This window comes from Podarcis tiliguerta (genome assembly GCF_965153285.1).
Source record: "Podarcis tiliguerta genome assembly, chromosome: 4".
NCBI classification, from domain to species: Eukaryota; Metazoa; Chordata; class Lepidosauria; order Squamata; family Lacertidae; genus Podarcis; species Podarcis tiliguerta.
The window spans coordinates 31,907,381-31,928,353 of record NC_139537.1 but is presented as its reverse complement, the minus strand read 5'-3'; the positions used below and the strand labels follow the sequence as shown (position 1 = coordinate 31,928,353).

The window sequence follows — 20,973 nt, the reverse complement described above, 5'->3', positions numbered from 1 at the left end:
TTGTTGGCTTTGTGGTTTTCTGGATAGTTTCAGTTTTAATTTTGAATGACAGCTGGGGAGCACGAAGCCTCCGCTTCCCAACTTAGAGATCTCCGCCCCCCTCCCCCCCCCCCGCTTGCACGGGAGTAGGAGCTGGATTGGGGCTGCTCAGCTGGAAAGGTGCAGGCACCATCACACTTTTCCATTGAGGGGTGCATAGCTGCGTTCATCTCAACGTAAGTTTAAAGGAGCATCTCGTGGCAATGTGGAGACAGCCCAACAGCTGCCTCAGCGGCAGTTTAGGGGCTCTCAGATGCAGCTGCCGGGCTGCCTCCACCTTCACCACCCCAGCAACTATTCCGCCTGGCTGCCTTCAGGTGGTGCAGGGGCTCTGATGCTCCCCTCAAGGGAGAAGTTTAAAGGATTCCCCAGCCGCGGACCCCTCAATGGCAAGTGTGAGGGAGCCTGCACCTCCCCAGCTGAGCAGCCCATCTAGCTCCTACTCCCGTGGAAGCGGGAGCAAGGGCGCTCAAAACGGAAGTGTGGCACCGAAAAAGGAAGCGTAACACTCAAAACGCAACAGTTCGGATTCTGAAAAAAGTTCGCATACCAGATACCTACTTCCGGGTTTGCAGCATTCGATTTCCACCCCGAGGCACCATTTGCCTGGGGAGCTTGTAGCCAGAGCTGCCACAATGAACAGCTGTGCAAGCCTTTGGGAGGCAGAGATGCTAGAAGGCATCAGAGGAGGGACAGAAGGAAAGAGGGACAGAGGCTAGTGTTACCCACAGCAACCCATCATTCAAGGCATCCCAGGTTGCCACAGCACACTGGTTGAAAACCACTGTAATGTAGCTACATATATTTTCTTAAGCTACAGAGAAGTGTGTTTGATTTATTCTGCTAGCAAAATTTGGGAGCTGGATTTTCTCATGAAATTGTAAGAACTGTTGTTAAGATCATTTAATGTAATTATAACATTGCACTATTAAAAACAAGCAAACTTTAAAGAATATCATAAAATAATTTTATTTGATTTAAAAAATAGGTTTGCCACTTGGCTAGAGTAGTGTTTTCCTATTCCAATACCATTACAACAATGCAAGAGAACCTGGAGCCATCTCCAAGCTTACATTCATCAGACTGGATTAGTGCTGCATAACCAGTTATGCAAATTACTACAAGGCAACTCTTAGGCAAGGAAGACATCTTGGTCATCTACATTATATTAACAGGATTTATCCAGAGATGAGGTCTTCTAGTTATTTCACTTCCTCCCAGGAGGAACACAGAAGGCTAATCTAGAGTTGTGCGCTTTCCTTTAACATTCACATTTGCAGTGCAAGTAGCAGCTGAAGGGAAGCCTAGAGTTTAACTCTCTCCCTGTAAGTGTCACAACAAAAAACACCTCTCAGAAGATGCTGTTTGCATACCACAGAAGTTCCCCTTGACACCAAGGGAGGTTTCCCTTGACATGCAAATAAAAGTAATTTTTATTAGGAACCCAGCAATAGGAGCAAGGGTTAAAACTCCCTCTTCACAGACCCCCAGTCCCAAAGCTGCTCAGGCCTAACCTCAGTGCTTATTTATATATATATATTAATGCATGTTAATTACATTCATGAAATGAATGTCACATCTTGGTCCAGAGGCAATAAGAATTTGCTGCTTGATTATAGGTCCAGCTTCCTCTTTTGGTTACCCAACACTTCTCTCCCAAGCTTCTGAATGGGTGCAGATTCTCATCTGTTCCTGTTAACAATGTTTTCAAGTGTGTGTTTAAAGGCATCTAGGATTCACATGGCTATTTCCTCATCAACTTGAGTAAACTGTTACAATTACCGATGGGTGGATGGGTGGCCTTGTTACTAAGAAATATTAGTCCTGTCAGTTTGTACCTAGAAATTGGTTTAGAAGCCAGACCTGCAGGTGGATCTCACCACAAAAGCAACTGCAAATATATTTGGCTATTTTTGATGAGTTAGTTCCTGAACCTTCAATCCATTGCCTCCAATGAAAAACATATTTAAAATTAAAATCCAAGTTCAAGCTCTCTGAACATTAGGGAAAATGGTATGCTTCACATATTATATAAAAGCTAAATCTCATATGATAGCCAGGCTCAGTACTGTAAATTCAGGTGTAATATCCATCCTTTCTTTCCATTTTCCTCATTTGGATTTTAATGTAGCAAAGAGAGCACTAGATGAACAAGTACTGGGTACTTACAATGGACAGGACTCCTACTTCACACACTGGTTTTCCTACTTGCAGAGCACTTCTATCTTGAACATACAACCACCACACCACATGTCTGCTTGAGTTACATGAATTAGGAAACGCAACTAGCAGTGGGCTCCCAAAGTCTGTATACACAGCTAAAGAAAATGTGCAGTCTTCAGGTGTAAAACCTACTTGTGGCTTTTAAGTTACATAGAAGTGCTTTTCATGTTAAAGTATGTACCACTGACAACAGCCTCATTATTTGGGCTGGTCTAACATCCTTAGCAGCTTGCCAGGAAACAACTCTGCAATCTTGAGGCAAATGCTCCTTGTTACTGATTCATTCAACCCTCTCATTTGCAATTATTTTGCAAGCCACAGGAAGTAACTGTGGTCAAAGTAAGTGGACGTGGAAGGGAAGAGGAAATAGAACATGTAATTTAGCAGCATCCCTCTTCCCCATAGTGTTTACAAACACAAACCATGTAAACACTCTTGCAGTGTAATCCCATTCCACATCCATCCTACAATGGAGGAATAGAATCAGAGATTCTAAATTCTTGAGGATGAGATTTCATCCAGTCAAACGCATTTGGTCACCAGTGGAAAACATATTAGCAATAGAGGAAAATGCTAATCAAGGAGGTTTCAATTATTTGAATGAGTTAAGCAAAATAGCATTACTGTTGTGAGAGTTCATTCTCCCAGGTGTCATGAAATTCTACTGTGGAGTTGAAGAAAGCTTACAGGGAATCAAGGGGTAACGGAGGTTTTAAGGATGCCAAACCAAGCCAAATTTTCATCACGTGCTCTCTGTGCCCTATATTATTTATGAATGAAGATGTATAACTGACATAAGATCAGCAGGATAATCCATCTATTTAACTTTGCTGAGCAAGGGTAATCAAAGGAAGCTGAGCCTTTAGAAATATCAAAAGGCAGACAAGACATGACCTACTACATTGAGATATGTGTTTGCACATGTATATGATAAGTCTATTCAATATTCATGAGTTTGCATCTACCAGCCTTGGGAGAGTTCTTCTTCTGCTATGTCCAACTTGACTTAAGACTACCTTTTGGTATACCTCACCGCCTTAATATTTCTTCTATACCTGCAAAACCCAGCCTACCAAGACCCCCGTAACAGCATGAACTGGGCTAGTTTCAACAACACCTTCACTTCAATGGCTGATTTATGGGCTTGCCTGTTTCAGGAAGCAATCAGTAAATCTCAAGGATGCTTCTGACCATCTCTAGTTACGCAGCTTTGACCTAAAAGGCATTATCCAAGACCAATGTGTTGCATATAAAATTCTTACTTACGTAAGATATAAGTAAATAAATCTGTTCCTAATTTATGCTACTAATATAGTACAAAGATGTATCAAGGACAATTTAGGTAACAGTCTTGAATTAACAGCATTTGGATACATTAATAAATAGGAACCAGCATATTTAAATAGATCCCGCTTCCCTAACACAGGGGCTTAACAAGTCCATATTCTTCATTTTAAGCACCATCTGTTGTTGCTTCGTTTCTCCTCTCCTTCTTCCAGGATTTCCTGATAATACTGCATGTCCCACTGATGAAGAACACTACTGCTATGGCCGCAAAGTAGCCGGCATAGATCATGAACTGCAGGGAACAAAAAGAGAAGAGAGTGGTGAACTGAGAAGCAAAGTTTGTTAACCTAAATCAGGGCCAGTCCTACCATTAGGAAGGGTAAGACGCCTGGTAAGCTAATGTTGCACATCATAGGGCAGTAAACAGCCAATAAATAGTGCTTTCTTCAGCACAATGGGAGGTTGGCAGTCACTATTTGGATTTTATGTCTCAGGCACTAAGATGGCAGGCTGTCTGAGCCATCATTTTATTATAATGAGTAAGAATCACATTTTGTGCTCGATTTTACACTCACCACCCATTTTTGTCAATGCATTTATTAGGTATATCTAAATAGGAAGCAGTCTTCAAGCCAAGCCTGAGAGAAGCTTCCATTTCAAGCAAAACATGTGCAATGGTTTTATCTCCCGGCAACTCATTAAGACAGATAAGCATTCCCAACATGTATTAGAAAATGAAGGAACCCTCCTCCCCCCAGGAAGCATAGGACAAGGCCCTACCCACCCCACCCCCAATGAAAAATTGTTGCAACCAGAATGACCTCTCACGCCGAGGCAGACAAAAGGCTTTACTAGGAAGGCTGTATACCCTCTTTCCCCCCACCCAGTCAAAATGAGCCTTACCTGTGTGAATATGTCCAGGCCAAGCCCTTTTGCATCAACAACAATCAATGTGAGCAGAGTCTGCAATGCCAGGGCAATGAATGTATTGACGCCAAAAACAAGAGCATAGCGCTCTACACTTAGATTTGTTGCAATCTGGAAACTTCACAGAAAAAGAAGAAATAGAGAGCATGAGTACTGAAAACAAAAGCCTCTTTTTAGGCAAACAGAAGAGATCCACACACGTTAATAATCAAAAGAGTTGGGATCATACAGGATCAGGGCAGCCAGTGTGCTGCCCTTCAGACATTGGATCCCAGCCAGCAACTCTTACCATCCTTCATCAGTGGTTATGCCGGCTGGGGTCCAACTTTCAGAGGGCACCAAGTTGGTTACCCTGGGATTAGATGCACCTGCCCATGGAAATATCCTGATCAGATATTTTAAAAGCAAATGAGTTATATATATGGGACCAAGGAAACAGGCTCATCCTCCATCCCATGGCTTGCTTTCATCCCAATAACATTTAATCTCAGCTGGGGTGACTCTTGCCATCAAAGCCCCCGCAGAGAAAAAGATACTTGGCAAGATACTTGCCTATGGAAAAGTAATCTACATGCAGGGGAGAAGTTATACTCTTCCCCGGGCACCTCTTTTGCTTTTAAAAAACTGTATATTTTGCCTCTTTCTACATCGGGAGGGAAAGCTTTTTTTCAGTCCTAAGGCTGCATTCCTTGTCAGCAACCTTTTGGAGACCACATAAAGGGGAGGAGTGTGCACATGCAAAATGAGCCAATCAATGGATACATGCATGTCCTGTTTTCTGAACTCAATGCATTCCCAGGAAATCTCTCTTGCTCCTGATTTGTCCAAACCTCTTCCTTCCCTTCACAAACAGGTAAGGAAGTGGGCAAACTCAAGCTGTTCAGCTATCTGAATCAGCTGTTCATGTAGCAAGGTTTGTGTTCAGATAACTGAGATTTCAGATAACCTGCATGTACAATTCTACTAACTGCAGGATGCATTCCAGCCATACAAAAGCCAAGAAGTTCTTGCACATCCCTCCATCGTCCTTCCAGGTAAGAACGAGGCACTACCACAATCCAAGGACACATTAAAGTCAGGTAAAATTACTTACAGAAAGTGTGGCCTATGGGAATGGGCCTGGCCTGGGGAGAGTCCCAAGAGTCAAACAGAGAGAATGGGAAAATCCCACTTGGTCCTTGAGCCTAAGGTTCCCCACACCTGCTCTACATGATTAGTGGCAGCTCCAAATTTAATAACACAATGAAGTGCCACCATCATGTGTAATTTTGCCCTTAAATATTTGCATATGCAGTGATCTTATTGCTTCAACCCACAAACCAAAACACACACACATGGATGTCATTTCCCAGCTGAGTATATCAAAGGGAAAATCAAAGCAGTTGAGCTGGTTATACTATCCCAGCTTGTTCAATGGAGGAAATGGAGGCTGACATGCCCATTTGTAAAATGGGAACAGTGACCTAATTCAGTGCTGAGGAGGATAGACGAGGTGCTGAAATATTAACTGCCAGGAGCTCTAATGATAAAATGACTGATAAATTGCATAGGATTTGTAAACAGTGGGCAGAAGGGAGGAGCCAAGATGCACAATGGAGAGGTGACTAGTTAATTCTGACTACAACTGAGAAGACTCAATGGGTGGGAAATCAGTCAGTCATTTTTGCCAGCTAAGAATCGCTGCTTCCCAGTGTAGCTGGTAGAGGGCCAAGCAAAACTAGGTTGAAGCTGCAAAGCATCAGATCAGCCCAATATGATGCACATTTATTATGAAGTAACTCCAATCATTCAATGGGGCTTACTTTTCTGAAAGCACACATATCAGGGTGCTCTTCTTATCTGCATTTGTTCACTGGCACAGTTTTTCAGGGCAAGTTGTACAACAGCCTTCTCTGAAGGCTTTGGGAGAAATGGGTGGTCATCCAGATGTGGTTTTAAGTTTTTGGATGCAATAACTCCCACCCAACTCCAGTTTTGTAAGCAAAAGGCACTGTTCCAAAACAATAATGAACATCAGTTGGGAAGGACTGTAGCTCAATGGTAGAACACATGTTTCCCATGCAAAAATCCCAGCTTCAATCCCTCCTGGAAGGGCTGGGAAAGTTCTGTCTGAAACCCTGCAAAGCTGGTGCCAGTATCACTGGTGAGGAGTCTGTGGCCCTTCAGAAGTTGCTGGTTTACAACTCTTGTAATCCCGGACCATTGGCCATGCTGGTTGGAACTGACTGGAATTGGAATCCAGCAAGAACTTGTGTTGAAATTACCAAGATAGCTGATCCAGCTCAGTAGAAGAGAGTTTTCTTTGTTCCCACATGTGAACACATGGGAGTCTCTTGATAATGCAGTTTCCCTTCCACGACAATTAAAAGATGAAAGCTATTGATACCTGTGTCCTTGCTACTCTTACTTATGTACTGTCTATAACTACTGCCCATTGCTCAGTATTCAGCTACTGTACTTGCAGTAACTAGGACAATCTGTCTTAGTTTGTGTGCTTTCCTGAACTATTGCATTACACTGCAAAATGAATTATGCAAACCCACAACATAGCTGATGCATGTGAATGCACTGCTTACAAAGCACTTATTGCTCTTCCTAGCTTTCACCTTTACCCAAACAAATAAGCTTGGAAGAAACCCAACATACGAGGATATCATAATATGGAGAACCTATTTTTAATTCTGACATTTCTGGTTGCCAGTGTCTTACTGGCTGCATGCCCAAAGTCGCAGTCATTAGGCATGACAGCAATTAGATGTGCACTGCCAGAAAAATAAAAAGACAAATGGTTGCATAAGACAGACTGGAAACCTCAGGCCTAGTTTCAAAGTGACACCAGGTATGCAAACCCGACTTTACATTGAAAACAGAACCCTCATCTGCTACATGCAACATTAATAACTCAATTCAAAACAAAATGTCAGGCACTTTTTCTTACATAACCATAGAATCAAAAGAGTTGAAAGGGACCGCGAGCATCATCTAATCCAACCCCCTGCAATGCAGGAATCTTTTGCCCAACCCATGGACCTGAGATTAAGAGTCTCATGCTCCACTGACAGAGTTCATGTTTAAATTAGGCCACGGAATGTAAACAGCACAGATTGAATAAAAGTACCCGCTGTTCTTTGCTTATATTACAATTTTCTGATTTCAGACTGAATTGACCTGATTGACTTCTGCTCCAGCAGACATAATTGAACAAGGCACTGCATTCTAAAATTCAAGAATCTAGATGCATGTTGATTTGTCTTTGCTTGTTTGACATTCTTAAATGCAGAACATCAATTCAATGCTTACAATGCAATACAGCTCTGTGCTGAGTTTACTGAAACATGGATGATCAATTATAAACTGTCAGTTTGCAAAGATCTACTTACGTTGCAATTGTGATGAGCAGCATATAAACTATTCGGAATACTATGTACGAAGCATAACAGACCCAGATGTTATGAACACTGTCCATGATATACACGGCGGCAGCAATGCAGAGGGAAAACATGGCTAAGGCTATCTCGCCCCAGGTAGCCCAAGATGTTTTTATGTGGCCCACAACAAACACAGCCACAGCTCCTGTAAGTGCAAAAAACAAATTAATTTGTATTTAGCTAGCCTTTAGGGCAGGGTTGCCTAATCTGTGGCCCACATCCACCACTCCCCCCCCCCCAGTTTTTGTGGTCACCCAAAAGACACACCCCTGAAATATGTAATTTTACATACATAATAAATTGGGGGGAGACATCCCCCTGCCAAACACCCACCCACCCCAAATTGTCTTCTAAATAGAAGTAAAATTGGCCACACCCACTTTGATATGTGACTCCCTGGTCACAGGTCATTGTGGCCCTCAGCCCAAAAAAGTTTAACCATCCCCATTTCAGGGCTGCTACAGTTATATGGTGCAAGCAGGCTTGAGAATTTTGATGGCAGAGAGAAAACAGGTGGGAGGTTAATGTAGAAATGTTGCCCAGTACTAGCAGTTACAATCATTACTCAATTGCGGTTGTGCACAAAAGCCTGTGTAAGCATCAGCCTATTGCTCCAACTGGTGTTGCATTGGTCATATTCATGTACCAAACCTGGGAATGCTTTGCTTGGGTAAAGCTCCTCAGGAGGTTGCTATAAACACTATCATCTCCAGACAGAATTTCAAAACACTGAATTGCTAGCAAAAGCAAGTGAGTCATCACACGCACACATCGTATGAAACTCACTCAACAGTAATTTAAGGGAGTGCCGTTTACGGGAAAGGGTCTCTTGCTCGAAAGAGGAAAGCACCAGTTTTGGCAGCTGCACGACACACATACCCTGTAGGTAAGGTATGTTTAGTCCTTTAGGTCTAGTGTTTAACATAGTCCCATAGCATGGATCTTACCTCTTTAAAAAAAATAGTTACAGAGGGAACTTACCCAACAGTGTGGAAACAGCCTCTACACCACCGTTATAGATTGGAGAGGTCTGAGAAGGCAGCACTTTTTCCCATAGACCTTGAGCATAGTTTATGACTTGGAAGTAACCACATGTTGAGAGCGCCCACCAAACAGACCAACACAGCAGAGGCCGGGACGAGTAGCACCGAAGGAAATCCTGCCAGAGCTCTTTGATTACTTTCACAATGTCCACTCTCTCCTCCTGCATAGATTTAAAACACACACAAAATTCAGCTAATCTTTCTGTCAGTTACTTGCATGTACAACAGGAAGAATACAGATCTAAATTGAGCTAAAGATATAAAACTGTCTCCTATTCAAGAAGAAGCAACACCAGAGAGCAGTGTCCCTGGCTATCTTTTCCAACAAAAAGATGAATCCATGACAGTGAAACTGAAGACCACTAGTTCAGATACATTCATGGGGTTGGACTAAGATAACCCTAGGGATCCCTTCCAACTCTACAATTCTATGATTCTATGGTCCTTTTCTCATCCTGGATTGGGCCCTGCCTGATTATACATGCCACCACAATTCTTTTTGATCTCTGAATAATTGTGTACAAAAATAGCCAGTTTATGCTAGGAAAAAACCTGCATGATGGAATCTGGATAGAGAGGTGAAAAGGTTGTGTGGTGCACAGAGGCATCATATGAACTGGCCGCCCAAAATCTTCAACTGTTATTACATTGCTACATACAGTATTAAACAAATATAATATTCCTGTTTAGAAAACAGTCCACTCCATGTATGGACAAAACAATGGGACGGCAGGACAGTGGCTTGGGGTGGAGAATTAGTCAAAGAAATATGCAATTCTGGGGTGAAGATGGACGGCGCTAGTTCCTGCTAGCCATATCCTATATTCTCAACATTCAACAAGTAGTAGAAAGTAGGTCTTTCTACTACTTTTGGCTGCCCCGTTTAAATAATGGGGCAGCAATGGTTGGACGCATGAACCAACCATTGGTACAAAAACCACTTGGCAAACCCTGTGCCCAGAACTTTCAAGGCCCAGGGCTTGCAACGCTTGCTCAGCCCTGCACACCGCGACTCCCAAACACCCTACAGTCGGCTGTAACACATGGACTCCTTGCCTATACTCTGTGCGGGCAAACATTTACACTATGGCTGAGGTCAAACAGCCAAAGGTTCATAGCATGCCAGTTGTTTTTAACAAGGGAGACGAATATTTACATGCTTGATCCCAACTGCCCATGACCAAGGTGCTCTAGTAGGTGACGCATTTGCTCTCTGCCTTAGTTCCTTTCCGATAAATAAAAACAGCCACAGTCCCCACGGGATTGCTATGACTACGATCAAGATAAGAATTATAATACTCTTTGTATATTCAGCTATGGGGAATTATTACAGCTGAACTAAAAGGTGCAGGGTGCTAAGCTTTCACCTCCAGCAAAAACTGTACAGATACCCTTCAAGCAATTTAGGGGGAGGGTACAAGAACAGCCAGCCAGACCATGAGGCAGGGTGAGGAAGCTGCCCCCAAGGGGCAACACACCCTTTCCACTACCCAGCTTTGCCACTGGTCTCCCCAGCCTCTAGGGCAGAGAGGTACCAGCAGCAAAGTTCTGTGAAATGCCTCCCCTGCTGCTGAGTTGCTGAGCGAGGAGGTGTTCCACCACCCAGCTTGGCTGCCATGTGTGGAAGGGGGATCCCCCTCTCCACACACACACACGTACACACACACCAGCCCAGAGATGGGGCAGGGCTTTGCACCAGCTTCTTTCGAATGGAGAAGTCGATGCAAAGCCGCATTACATGACAGGAGGGGGAGGACCCAGAAAGGATTCATTCACACACACACACACACACACACACAGACACTGTGGGAGATGCCACAAGGGCTTCTCAAGTAGCCCTCATGGAGTTTGCCCCCCTCCACTGCAGGCAGCAGCATAGTATTTCACCTTGTGCCTACAGAGCGAGGACAATGGTAGCATAGAAAGCACTACTCCTTGCTGTCAATTGGCTGTACTAGTTCATATGCCTGATTAACTAAAATCAGTGGGTCTTTTTCAACCAAGTTTTACTCAGAGTACACCTATTTATATTCACTGGCCTAACTTAGTCATGTTCATTACTCCAAGTAAAACTTAGTTTAGTATCACCCAGTGATTTTTTTTAAAGCATTGGAGAAGCAGCTTTTCAGAGACTAAACAGGCAATGAACAAGATGAGCGACTTTCCCTCCCACAACTGAAACAAGCAAGCACTCCGCTCAGCCCTAATATTTAAAACCACATACTTTTTCAACGTACATCCAACTGAGGTATGGCTGTAAACTAATCAGAATCAGCTGCCATGATTACTGAATAGAGTGTTGAGGAGGGAGGGAGGCTCATTTAATTTCGCTGTACACAGGTTGTACAATGATGATAAAGGTATTATTATTATTATTATTATTATTATTTTGAAATACTCGGCAAAATGTGCCAAAAATACACAGGCAATGGATATGCCACATAATCTTAAAAAAGTGATTGTAGAGAAGACTCAGAACCCGCCATCTTTAGTCAATATCTGACAGCGGACAGCTAGTAGCCCAATCCCTTAGGGAACCTGTAACCCACCGGACGTTATCGAACTATAATTCCCATCATCTCTTCCCAGTGGCCATCCAACAACAACAGGAGTGATACAGGTTAGGCCACAACTGGTTTAAAGCCACAATCAAAGAATGCCTAACCACATCTGCTTATTACTGAAGAAACAAGCCAGGGCGCATCCAATGGTACAAGGGAATTGTGTTTCTCATGATGGGAGCCAAGCAAGCTTAGCACACTTAAAATCGATGGAGAGAATGCCTATACACTGCTGCTAGTTACTCTAGCTAACTCTTTTTTTTCCACAGGGACAAAGCAATGTTTATTAACATTCTATGGCTTTTAAAATGTGTTTGTGGGAGGAGGTTATTGGTTTGTTTTTTAATTTGTTATGTATCATTTTGTATTTTTATGTTGTGAACTGCCCTGTGATCTTCGGATGAAAGGTGGTTTACAAATTTAATAAATAATAATATTTCCTCCAGCTTTACTGATGAAATGGCTAGCAAAGTAATGTCCCAAAGCAGTATGACTGCACAGTAGGACCCACAGCAAGAGTTGCAAGTGGTATGCTGCTGCTGTAGTAATTTATCCCCTATCGGGTCTGAGAGAATGTAACTTTTCAAAGTGAACAAAATGTGATTTGTGAACAAAAGAGAAAGGATAACTTTCCCAACAGTAAAACTCATGGAGGCTTACAGCAAGTTTACCGGAAAAGGGGGGAAATTCCAATACTGCCCCACACCTAAGTTCAGCTCCTGTGTTTTAGATTTTTAAGAGCAGTCAAGCTGCTTTTAGAGAGTGAAAAGCCTATTAATGGCAGTCTAGTTTGTGATTCCTTAAGTGGAACACAAAACATATGCTGGAGCAAGTGTACAAATTCTGCAAAAACTGGCCAACATCAACACCTAGTCACCAACCTGACGCCCTCCAAATGCTGGTGCCCTCCAAATGCTCCAAAATCAGGCTGTGCTGACCGGGACTGATGGGAATAGATGTCCAAGGCACCCAGAGGGCACCAGGGCCTGGTCTATAGGGTGCAGAAAAGAAAAATCTCAAATCCTACTTCCTTTTCTCTCTCTGTCTGTGACTATATGGAGTCCTGAGCTTGAATGAATGATCTGGGAAAGAGGCAGGTAGGAGAGAAGAGCTGTGTTTGGTTCTGCCTTTTTGACCACACGTTTGGAGCCAGCATGAGGCAGAAGACTTCAGATGCCTCTACCCGAGGGCAGCACAGTGGTGCCACAGAAGACATACTGCCTCCAGTTTCCATCAACTAAGGAAACACCTCAGCACAGGATAAAGAGGAACAACTATAGAGCTCTGTACTCAAAGATGGGGAAAAACTGCAGACCGCCAATACCCTGGCAGACTGATGCAAGCTCTGCATGTGTTTTCTCTCCTCTCCCACAGAGCCTGCTGCCTGGAATCTATAATCTGTAGGGTTCCACCAGGATGTTTAAGATTATATGTGCTTAGGCCAAGACCAAGTTGTATTTGCAGTTTGCTTGTGTACACAGTCTGCAGATAAGGGGCTTTTTTGCCATTCCCTATAACTAAAGAATCTCTTTTTAGAATGGACTTTTTCTCCATTCAGAACTATCACCTCAACATCAGTGCACTGAGTAGGCTGGTGGACACAGCACTGACAATACATTCAACTTTCAATGTATAGAATACGTACAAGAATACAATATGAAAACACCTGAGTTGCGAAATGTCAGTAGAAGGCAGGGGTGGGGAGAGATCATAGAATCATAGAATCATAGAGTTGGAAGAGACCACAAGGGTCATCGAGTCCAACCCCCTGCCAAGCAGGAAACACCATCAGAGCACTCCTGACATATGGTTGTCAAGCCTCTGCTTAAAGACCTCCAAAGAAGGAGACTCCACCACACTCCTTGGCAGCAAATTCCACTGTCGAACAGCTCTTACTGTCAGGAAGTTCTTCCTAATGTTTAGGTGGAATCTTCTTTCTTGTAGTTTGGATCCATTGCTCCGTGTCCGCTTCTCTGGAGCAGCAGAAAACAACCTTTCTCCCTCCTCTATGTGACATCCTTTTATATATTTGAACATGGCTATCATATCACCCCTTAACCTCCTCTTCTCCAGGCTAAACATGCCCAGCTCCCTTAGCCGTTCCTCATAAGGCATCGTTTCCAGGCCTTTGACCATTTTGGTTGCCCTCCTCTGGACACATTCCAGTTTGTCAGTGTCCTTCTTGAACTGTGGTGCCCAGAACTGGACACAGTACTCCAGGTGAAGTCTGACCAGAGCAGAATACAGTGGCACTATATGAAGATGAAGGAATGAGAGAATAGGAGAGGAGGAGGAACAGTATTAGCCTATACCAGAATACACTGCTGTGCTAATTTACATAGAACTGAAGAAAGTGCTGCCATCTATCCATACAGGTTCTCTCAGCTTTATGCTAATCTTCTGCTAGGGAAGCAGAGCTTGACTGGGAAACTTTAATTCCATGGAATGCTAAGAGCTTTAATTACCAATTGTAGCCTAGCAAACAAAACAAGAACAAAAACACAGAACCCTTTCTGGCCAAGGGACAGGATTTTTAAAAAGTAATTTCCAGATTTGTTTGCACAGTTGCAGAAGTTTGCTTTCTGCTGAAGTGTTCATTCAGGCTTCACTATGTCCTGCAAACTCCTTTAGAAGCATCTCCACACAAGTGTCTCACTTTTTCTGATCCAGTCTTCACTTCATTGGTTCTTATCTCTGGACCTAGTTTACCCTGACAATTGCCCAAAACTTCTCCATAGGCTCTCCTAAGAAGCTTGTGGTAGCATCTGTACTTGCAAAGAATGTCTAGAGTTTAAAAGTATCATATTCTTAAGATGGGTAGTAGCCCACCTTCAGAAACACACAAGAATACCTGTTCTTGGAGCTACTGCCTGCCTTCCCCAGCAACAACAGATTCCCCAAAAGAATCTGTCTTTTTCTCTCAGGCCTTTTAAGATCGTGTTTTTAAGTTCCTATGCAATGGTTAGTGGTTTTAGCATAAGCATTTGATGGTTCCAGTTTCTGCATTCTGTACAGTATTTGATTGTGCTTGATTTTTGTATTTGGCTTTATATCCTGGCTTGTTTTACGCAATTATAGGTTTTTATTGTAATACTATATTTTTCTCCCTTTGAATACTAGAAAATTCATTTAACGAGGCATCTCATAAACGAGAATAATAAATTGGAAGTTAATAAAACTGGCATATTTGATTTGCCTGAACTTGTACATGTTCCAGGAGGCAATAGGACTCCACTGCCAGAGGCATGCTGAAGATCACATCCCCAGAATTTAAAGTGATCAGACACCTGAAAACCCAATGAACTGCCCTGACATGCCACAAGCAACAGACAATGTAATGGTCAATTAACCCAACAGAGATTTTCTGAGCAATGAGAGAGCTGCACCTTCCATTCCCCTGGAAAACAGGATTATTGCTTACCTGTTGCACTGCTGGATGCTCATCATCTCTATTTAAAGGGATCTCCGATTCAACATCTTCCCACCCAGGAACCCTCTTTAAGGCAGGATCTACAACCTTCGTTTCCTTACTGACCTGGGTGCTTGACTGGCGATGGTGAAAGAAAAGGCTTTTCTGTGGCATGGGCAGAAACCAGGCCATGGCGAAGGCAACGGACACGGCAGTGAGAGAGATCACATTCAAATTGAACAGAGGCCAGTCAAATACAGACACCAGGATTTGTCCAGAAACAGAGCCCACTGTAAAACCCACAAGTGTAGCACTCCGACAGTAGCTTGTGACTTTTTGATACAACGTTAGGTCCACAACGCTATAGATGTAGGAATAATAGGCAATTTCTGTAGCAGTCACCAGTCCATAGAAGAACTCCAGGAACTGAATAGCCAGCAGTCCTTCTGCATAAAGCAGCATAAACCATGTCACTATAAGGCTTAGTCCTTGTAGAAGGATGACAGGCTTGTAGCGGAGATAGTCTGTTGCCAGGAAGACAGGAAAGAGCAGCACCAAATAGGAGTAAGTCCATACTGGATAAATTTCATTGAAGACCTAAATGAAGAAGAAAAAGATATGAACATCTGTTAACAGAAAATTCATATTCTAACAGGTATAATTTACAGCTCTTTCAAATACAAGCTTTTGCGTAACATCAAACTGTGCAAGGGGTAGTTGCCAAGCAAATTCTCTCTAGAGAGGCTATCATGCAGCCAGAGTTCCTTGGAAAGCATGGAGCATCTGATGGCATTTGGTAGTCATTTCTAGAGAGGGAAAATGGAGATTGAGAAGAGTATGCTCGCTGGTCCACACTGCAACCTCACTCCATCAGCCCAGTGTGATTGTAGAAGAAACAACCTCAGGAAGAACAGCTATTTTTCCCCTCATGTTTCCCTATTCATGGTTTTAGGATCAAGTCAGAGATATCCTGCTCTGTTAAGGAAAGGATGGGCAACCTCTGGCACTCCAGAACTTCTTGTTGGACTCCAACTCCCACTAGTCCCGGGCTGCATGGGCAATATTCATGGCTGATAGGAGGTGCAGTTCAGCTACAGAGTCAGAGGCTCCCCATCCCTGTATTCAGGCTCCACCCCACTGACCTTTACACACAGCTACAAGGAATTATTTTTATGTGTTCACTGCAGAAAAATAAACTTGTGCTGGCTAGAATGGGGGAGGGAGAAGAGAAGGTAAAACAGGTTAAGAAGAGTGGTCCAAAATCAAAGTTTCAGAAGCAGTGCCTTACTAAGGATGGGTGGCATGGCACTTTATTAATCTCAGGCTTGGACACTGCAGTAGTAGTACATGCTGATATTTCCAGCTTGAAATGTACCAAATACATACTGAAACAGAGTGTGTGTGGGGTTAGTTGGACAAGGCAATAGAAGATGACCCTGTAATGTTTAGAAGCTCATTTGCACGAAAAAGTTATGTGTTGTTGTTTTTTAATCTTCACTATGGAGGACAAGCACACAAACCTGGAAGAACAGAAATGAAAATATGGAGTCACACACAGCTAATCGAAACAAGACTCACAAAAGATCTGTTGCAAGAGAGATCAAGATGTATAAAAAGCAGCAGTGAGATAAAAACTTGTAAGACTGGATATTTCAGAACCTTATCACAAAATCTCCAGTCAATTTTGCTGTCATCTGCAACAGTCAGGATAAAATCATTTGCAAGGACTTACAGATTGCTAAAGGTTGAGACAGTGTGCATTATTTCATTGTCATTATTCATAAAAGGTAAAAAAAAGTTCCAGTTAAAAAACTGATAGAGGTAGGAGAACTATGGAACTTGTTTCATGATTTCTACTTAGCAAGTATCCAAGTGACAGCTGTCCTACGCATTACATCCTTGCAATACCTGTCTCCAAGGGCAAAATTTTAAAAGTATGGCTTCTCAAAAATTAGTCCTATTCAGATCAATGGGATTACTCCTTGGAAAGTATGTTAATGATGCAGTCTTCAACCAGCAAAGGTCTACCTGTTCATTATGGCGCATTACTGAAATTGGACCTTTAATTGTTTCCTGGACTGATTTTCTCCCTACTAAAGGTGTTCAGCCCTTTAATGACTAGTTTCCTAAATTCAAATGGCATTATTTTCCTGTCCTGTTTACCTTTGTTTTTATTAGCTTTCCTTCTGCAAAAAACAGAAATGAATTTACTTATTTTTAAGAAAATGAAGGTCAAGCATGTGCACTCTCTCCAAAACGCAGACAATACATCCCTTGGAAAACTGAAGCAGGGAGCCGGTGCCAAAAGCGACCACAGGTTTGGAAGAGGTTGAAGGCCAGCAGCACACCAACTGAAGATTCTCTCAACAACTTTGAGTCAACCAGCCTGTCTGATGATGATGGGCAACAAAGGTAAGCTCCCCAAGCCCTCAACCAAGGGTCAATCTTTTCCAACCCACTTGCAAAGCAGGAATCTTTTGCCCAAGGTAGGGCTTGAGATTAAGAGTTTCATGTTATACCAACTGAGCTACAAATATATGGTTAAAAATTATGAAATGGTTCTCCAAATACATGTTTGGGTTAAAAGTGGGTTCTGGGTCTGAAAAATTTGAAGCGTATGGCTCTATATGATTCTGCAGTAGATCAACAATGATTTTTGAATCCAAGTCTGGGATAGCTGAGTTGGTAGAGCATGAGACTCTTAATCTCAGGGGTCGTGAGCCTGAGCCCCACTTTGTGCAAAAGATTCCTACATTGCAGGGAATCGACCTAGATGATTCTTGGTGCTCCCTTCTGACTCTACAATTCTATGATTCCAAGTCGTCTAACAAAGGATTATACTGTATACTCCCATTATACTGTACTTCTGAAATTAAGGAAGGAGAGGTGTTTACATGAGGAAAGGACTTTTCTTCAATAAGGATTATGAGCTATATTGATTTCCGGCAAGCAAAATAAATGTGTGGGCTCAGGATTCTTTAATTCTAAGTGCATGCCTTTTGCACAGGGATGTAAGATTCCAGTAAAAATAAGTAAGCCCCACATGCCCATCCTGATCTGTCAACCTCTGCATGCTATGAAGTATACCAGTGACAGCAGGACCCCATCGCAGGCTAATGACGCAAGAAAACTCCCCGTACTTTTAGTAACCGTTTGGCAAGTCGAAGTCAGAAGATCCACCTGCTGCTGCTCAGGACAGTGCCAAACTTTCCCGCCGCGACATCCGCTTTCCCTCCCGCTTCCACCAAGGGGATCACGCGCTTATGAATCTACCCGTAATTCTGCCAGTAATTCTGGATTCCCCTATAGCTCCAGCAGCCAGCCATTCATCCATGCCGAGTCCCGAAAAGCTTTAGCTTTCCAAACCAAGGGGGGTCGGGGGGGGGGCTTCAGCCTACCTGGCAGCCATACTCGCAATAATTCGGCGCTAGGGAAGGGTCCTCTGCACATGTTCGAGACCCTCTCTCCTTAGCAGGACCGACGGCCGAGGCGGAAACACAAAGCCCCGGGCAACTAGCACTGAAGGGACAAAGCCCTTGGGAGTAAAGCTCTACAGAGCTCGGTGGGGCTTACTTCCGAGGAGACCCCCGGACGAATCTCCTCCTCGAAGCGCTACGGACTAAAAATGCCGCCGCCGCCCCCGGAATACCTGAGTCTCGGTGAGGTTCTTGTCCGGCCCCAACAGGTAAGGCGTGAGGAAAGGCTCCGACGGCCGCAAGCTGGCGAAGAAGCCGTAGCCGCACAGCACCGCCGTGGGCAAAGCCCAGCCGAAGGCGCGCGGAGCCCGCCCCGCGCGGCGAGGCAACAAGACGCGGGACCGGAGCCCGTCCAGGACACCCTGCGCTTCCATCCGACGAGCCCCGCGATGGGGCGTCTCCGCCTACGTCCCTCTCTCTCCTCTCTCTCTCTCTCTGAAGTGCACCGCTCGCTCGGCTCGCACAAATCTGCGCCGCTGCCCACGCGGCCGAGCGCCAAAGGCACCTTGGCCCTGCGCAGTAGCGCGCGCGGGAGGCACGCCCCGCAACTTCCGGTGTCGGTTCGGGGTATTTTTTTGTGGTAGTGGGAGAGGGGGACGGAAATCTCCGTTCGCCCCCTCGGAGCGTTGTAAAGAAGTGCATGCGGGGGCTCAGGAGGCGGTCTTTGAATTGGAATTTAAAGAACTGCACCTTTGCTGCAACCTGAGGGGTGTGGCTTGAGGGTGTCCCCACACCACACACACATAGATACACTGGGCTCTCTGGGTTTTTTAATAAACATATGCCTTGCCGTGGCGAAGGGGCTTGAATAACTCAAGAGAAGCTATGAGCTGTGCCGTGCAGGGCCACCCAAGACGGACAGGTCATAGTGGAGAGTTTTGACCAAACGTGATCCACCTGGAGCAGGAACCGGCAAGCCACTGCAGTATCCCTGCCAAGAAAACTCCATGGACAAAGACAACAGGCATAGATATGCTTTTCCCAGTAGTGATGTATATGGGAAAGTATATGGGAGTGATAGCTGGACCTTAAAGAAGGCTGATGGCTGAAGAATTGATGCTTTTGGATTATGGTGCTGGAGGAGACTCTTGAAAGTCCCACAGACTGCAAGAAGATCAAACCTATCCATTCTGAAGGAAATCAGCCCTTAGTGCTCACTGGAAGGACAGATACTGAAGCTGAGGCTCCAATACTTTGGCCACCTCATGAGAAGAGAGGACTCCCTGGAAAAGACCCTGATGTTGAGAAAGATTGAGGGCACAAGGAGAAGGGGACAACAGAGGACAAGGTGGTTGGACAGTGTTCTCGAAGCTACCAGCATGAGTTTGACCAAACTGCGGGAGGCAGTGGACACAGGAGTGCCTGGCGTGCTCTGGTCCATGGGGTCACAAAGAGTCATAAACGACTAAACAACAAAAATGCTGCTTCTAAGTGATTTTTCAATTTTTAAAAATTGTTATTATCACAATACCTCTCTTCATCCGAGAATCACAGGGCAGTTCACAAGTCATATAAGGGAATGGGCATAGTCAAGGGTGGGCAGCAACATTTGTGGAAAGGTTGCTGAGTAGGATCCAATGTTGATTAGACATTAGAAACCAAGGCAAACTTCTTGACATGGAAACTGCTAGAAGCTGGCATGGGAAACACTTGTGTAAGTAAGTAGTCGGTAATGTGTGAAAGTATATAGACCCAAGTTCAGACCCCACTAGACCCAGCATCTGTGCTCTCTTACAGTAGGAGCCAGCATGGTGTAGTGGTTAAGAGCGGTGGACTCCTAATCTGGTGAACTGGGTTTGCTTCCCCGCTCCTCCACATGCAGCTCCTGAGTGACCTTGGCTAATCACACTTCTCTGAAGTCTCTCACTTCTCTGAAGTCTCTCAGCCTCACTCACCTCACAGAGTGTTTGTTGTGAGGGAGGAAAGGAAAGGAGATTGTTAGCCGCTTTGAGACTCCTTAAGGGGAGTGAAAGGCGGGATATCAAGTCCAAACTCTTCTTCTTCTAGGTTGTATTCCACTATGTCCTACTCAGAGTAGACCCTAATAAACCCTAATGATGGGCACATCACTCAGTCACCTTGGGCCAGACACTGTCTCTCAGCCTAATTTACCTCACAGGGTTATTATGAGATTAAAATGGGGAGGGGACAACAATGTACACCACCTTTAGCTCCTTTGAAGATAAAGTGGTATATAACTGATAAAAAATTGAATGTCCAATAACTTCAGTGGGTCTACTCTGAGTACAACTAGGTTATATTATCAAGGATATTGTGGTCCTGTGTATCCTTTAAAGTATCTCACACACACACAATTAGATAAAAAGCTGTGCCTTAATTAAGCATCTGACCTTGTGGCTGCAGTTGACATGAATTTTAGGTGATGCAATTGTTATCTGAACTTTCAAAAACAAAGAGGCTCTGAATAATATGGTGTCACAACCACTACCAGTTCTCATGACTGTTTTGCCTATCACTTTGTAGTTTAGGACCCATTATTTTTGAATCTGTGTTGTCACAATTGATTGCTATCCAGATCTAGAAATAGCAGGAGGAATCCTTGAGAATTAGTGTACTAGG

The 20,973-nt window shown here is 43.9% G+C and overlaps 1 protein-coding gene across 2 annotated transcripts; it reads right to left on the bottom strand.

Moving 5' to 3' along the window:
* Window positions 1-983: 983 nt before the first annotated feature.
* SLC19A2 (solute carrier family 19 member 2) lies at window positions 984-18,946 on the bottom strand. Of its 2 annotated transcripts, none has more exons than XM_083438416.1 (6): window positions 18,567-18,946; window positions 14,930-15,514; window positions 8,886-9,108; window positions 7,857-8,049; window positions 4,453-4,594; window positions 984-3,841 (listed from the first exon to the last, which is right to left on the bottom strand). In XM_083438416.1, the coding sequence occupies exons 1-6, from the start codon at window positions 18,765-18,767 to the stop codon at window positions 3,716-3,718; spliced, it is 1,470 nt and encodes a 489-aa protein (XP_083294542.1). In that variant the 5' UTR covers window positions 18,768-18,946; the 3' UTR covers window positions 984-3,715. The 2 variants fall into 2 exon arrangements, with proteins under 2 accessions (XP_083294542.1, XP_083294543.1); XM_083438417.1 differs by having other exon boundaries at window positions 15,044-15,514; window positions 18,567-18,920.
* Window positions 18,947-20,973: the final 2,027 nt, after the last annotated feature.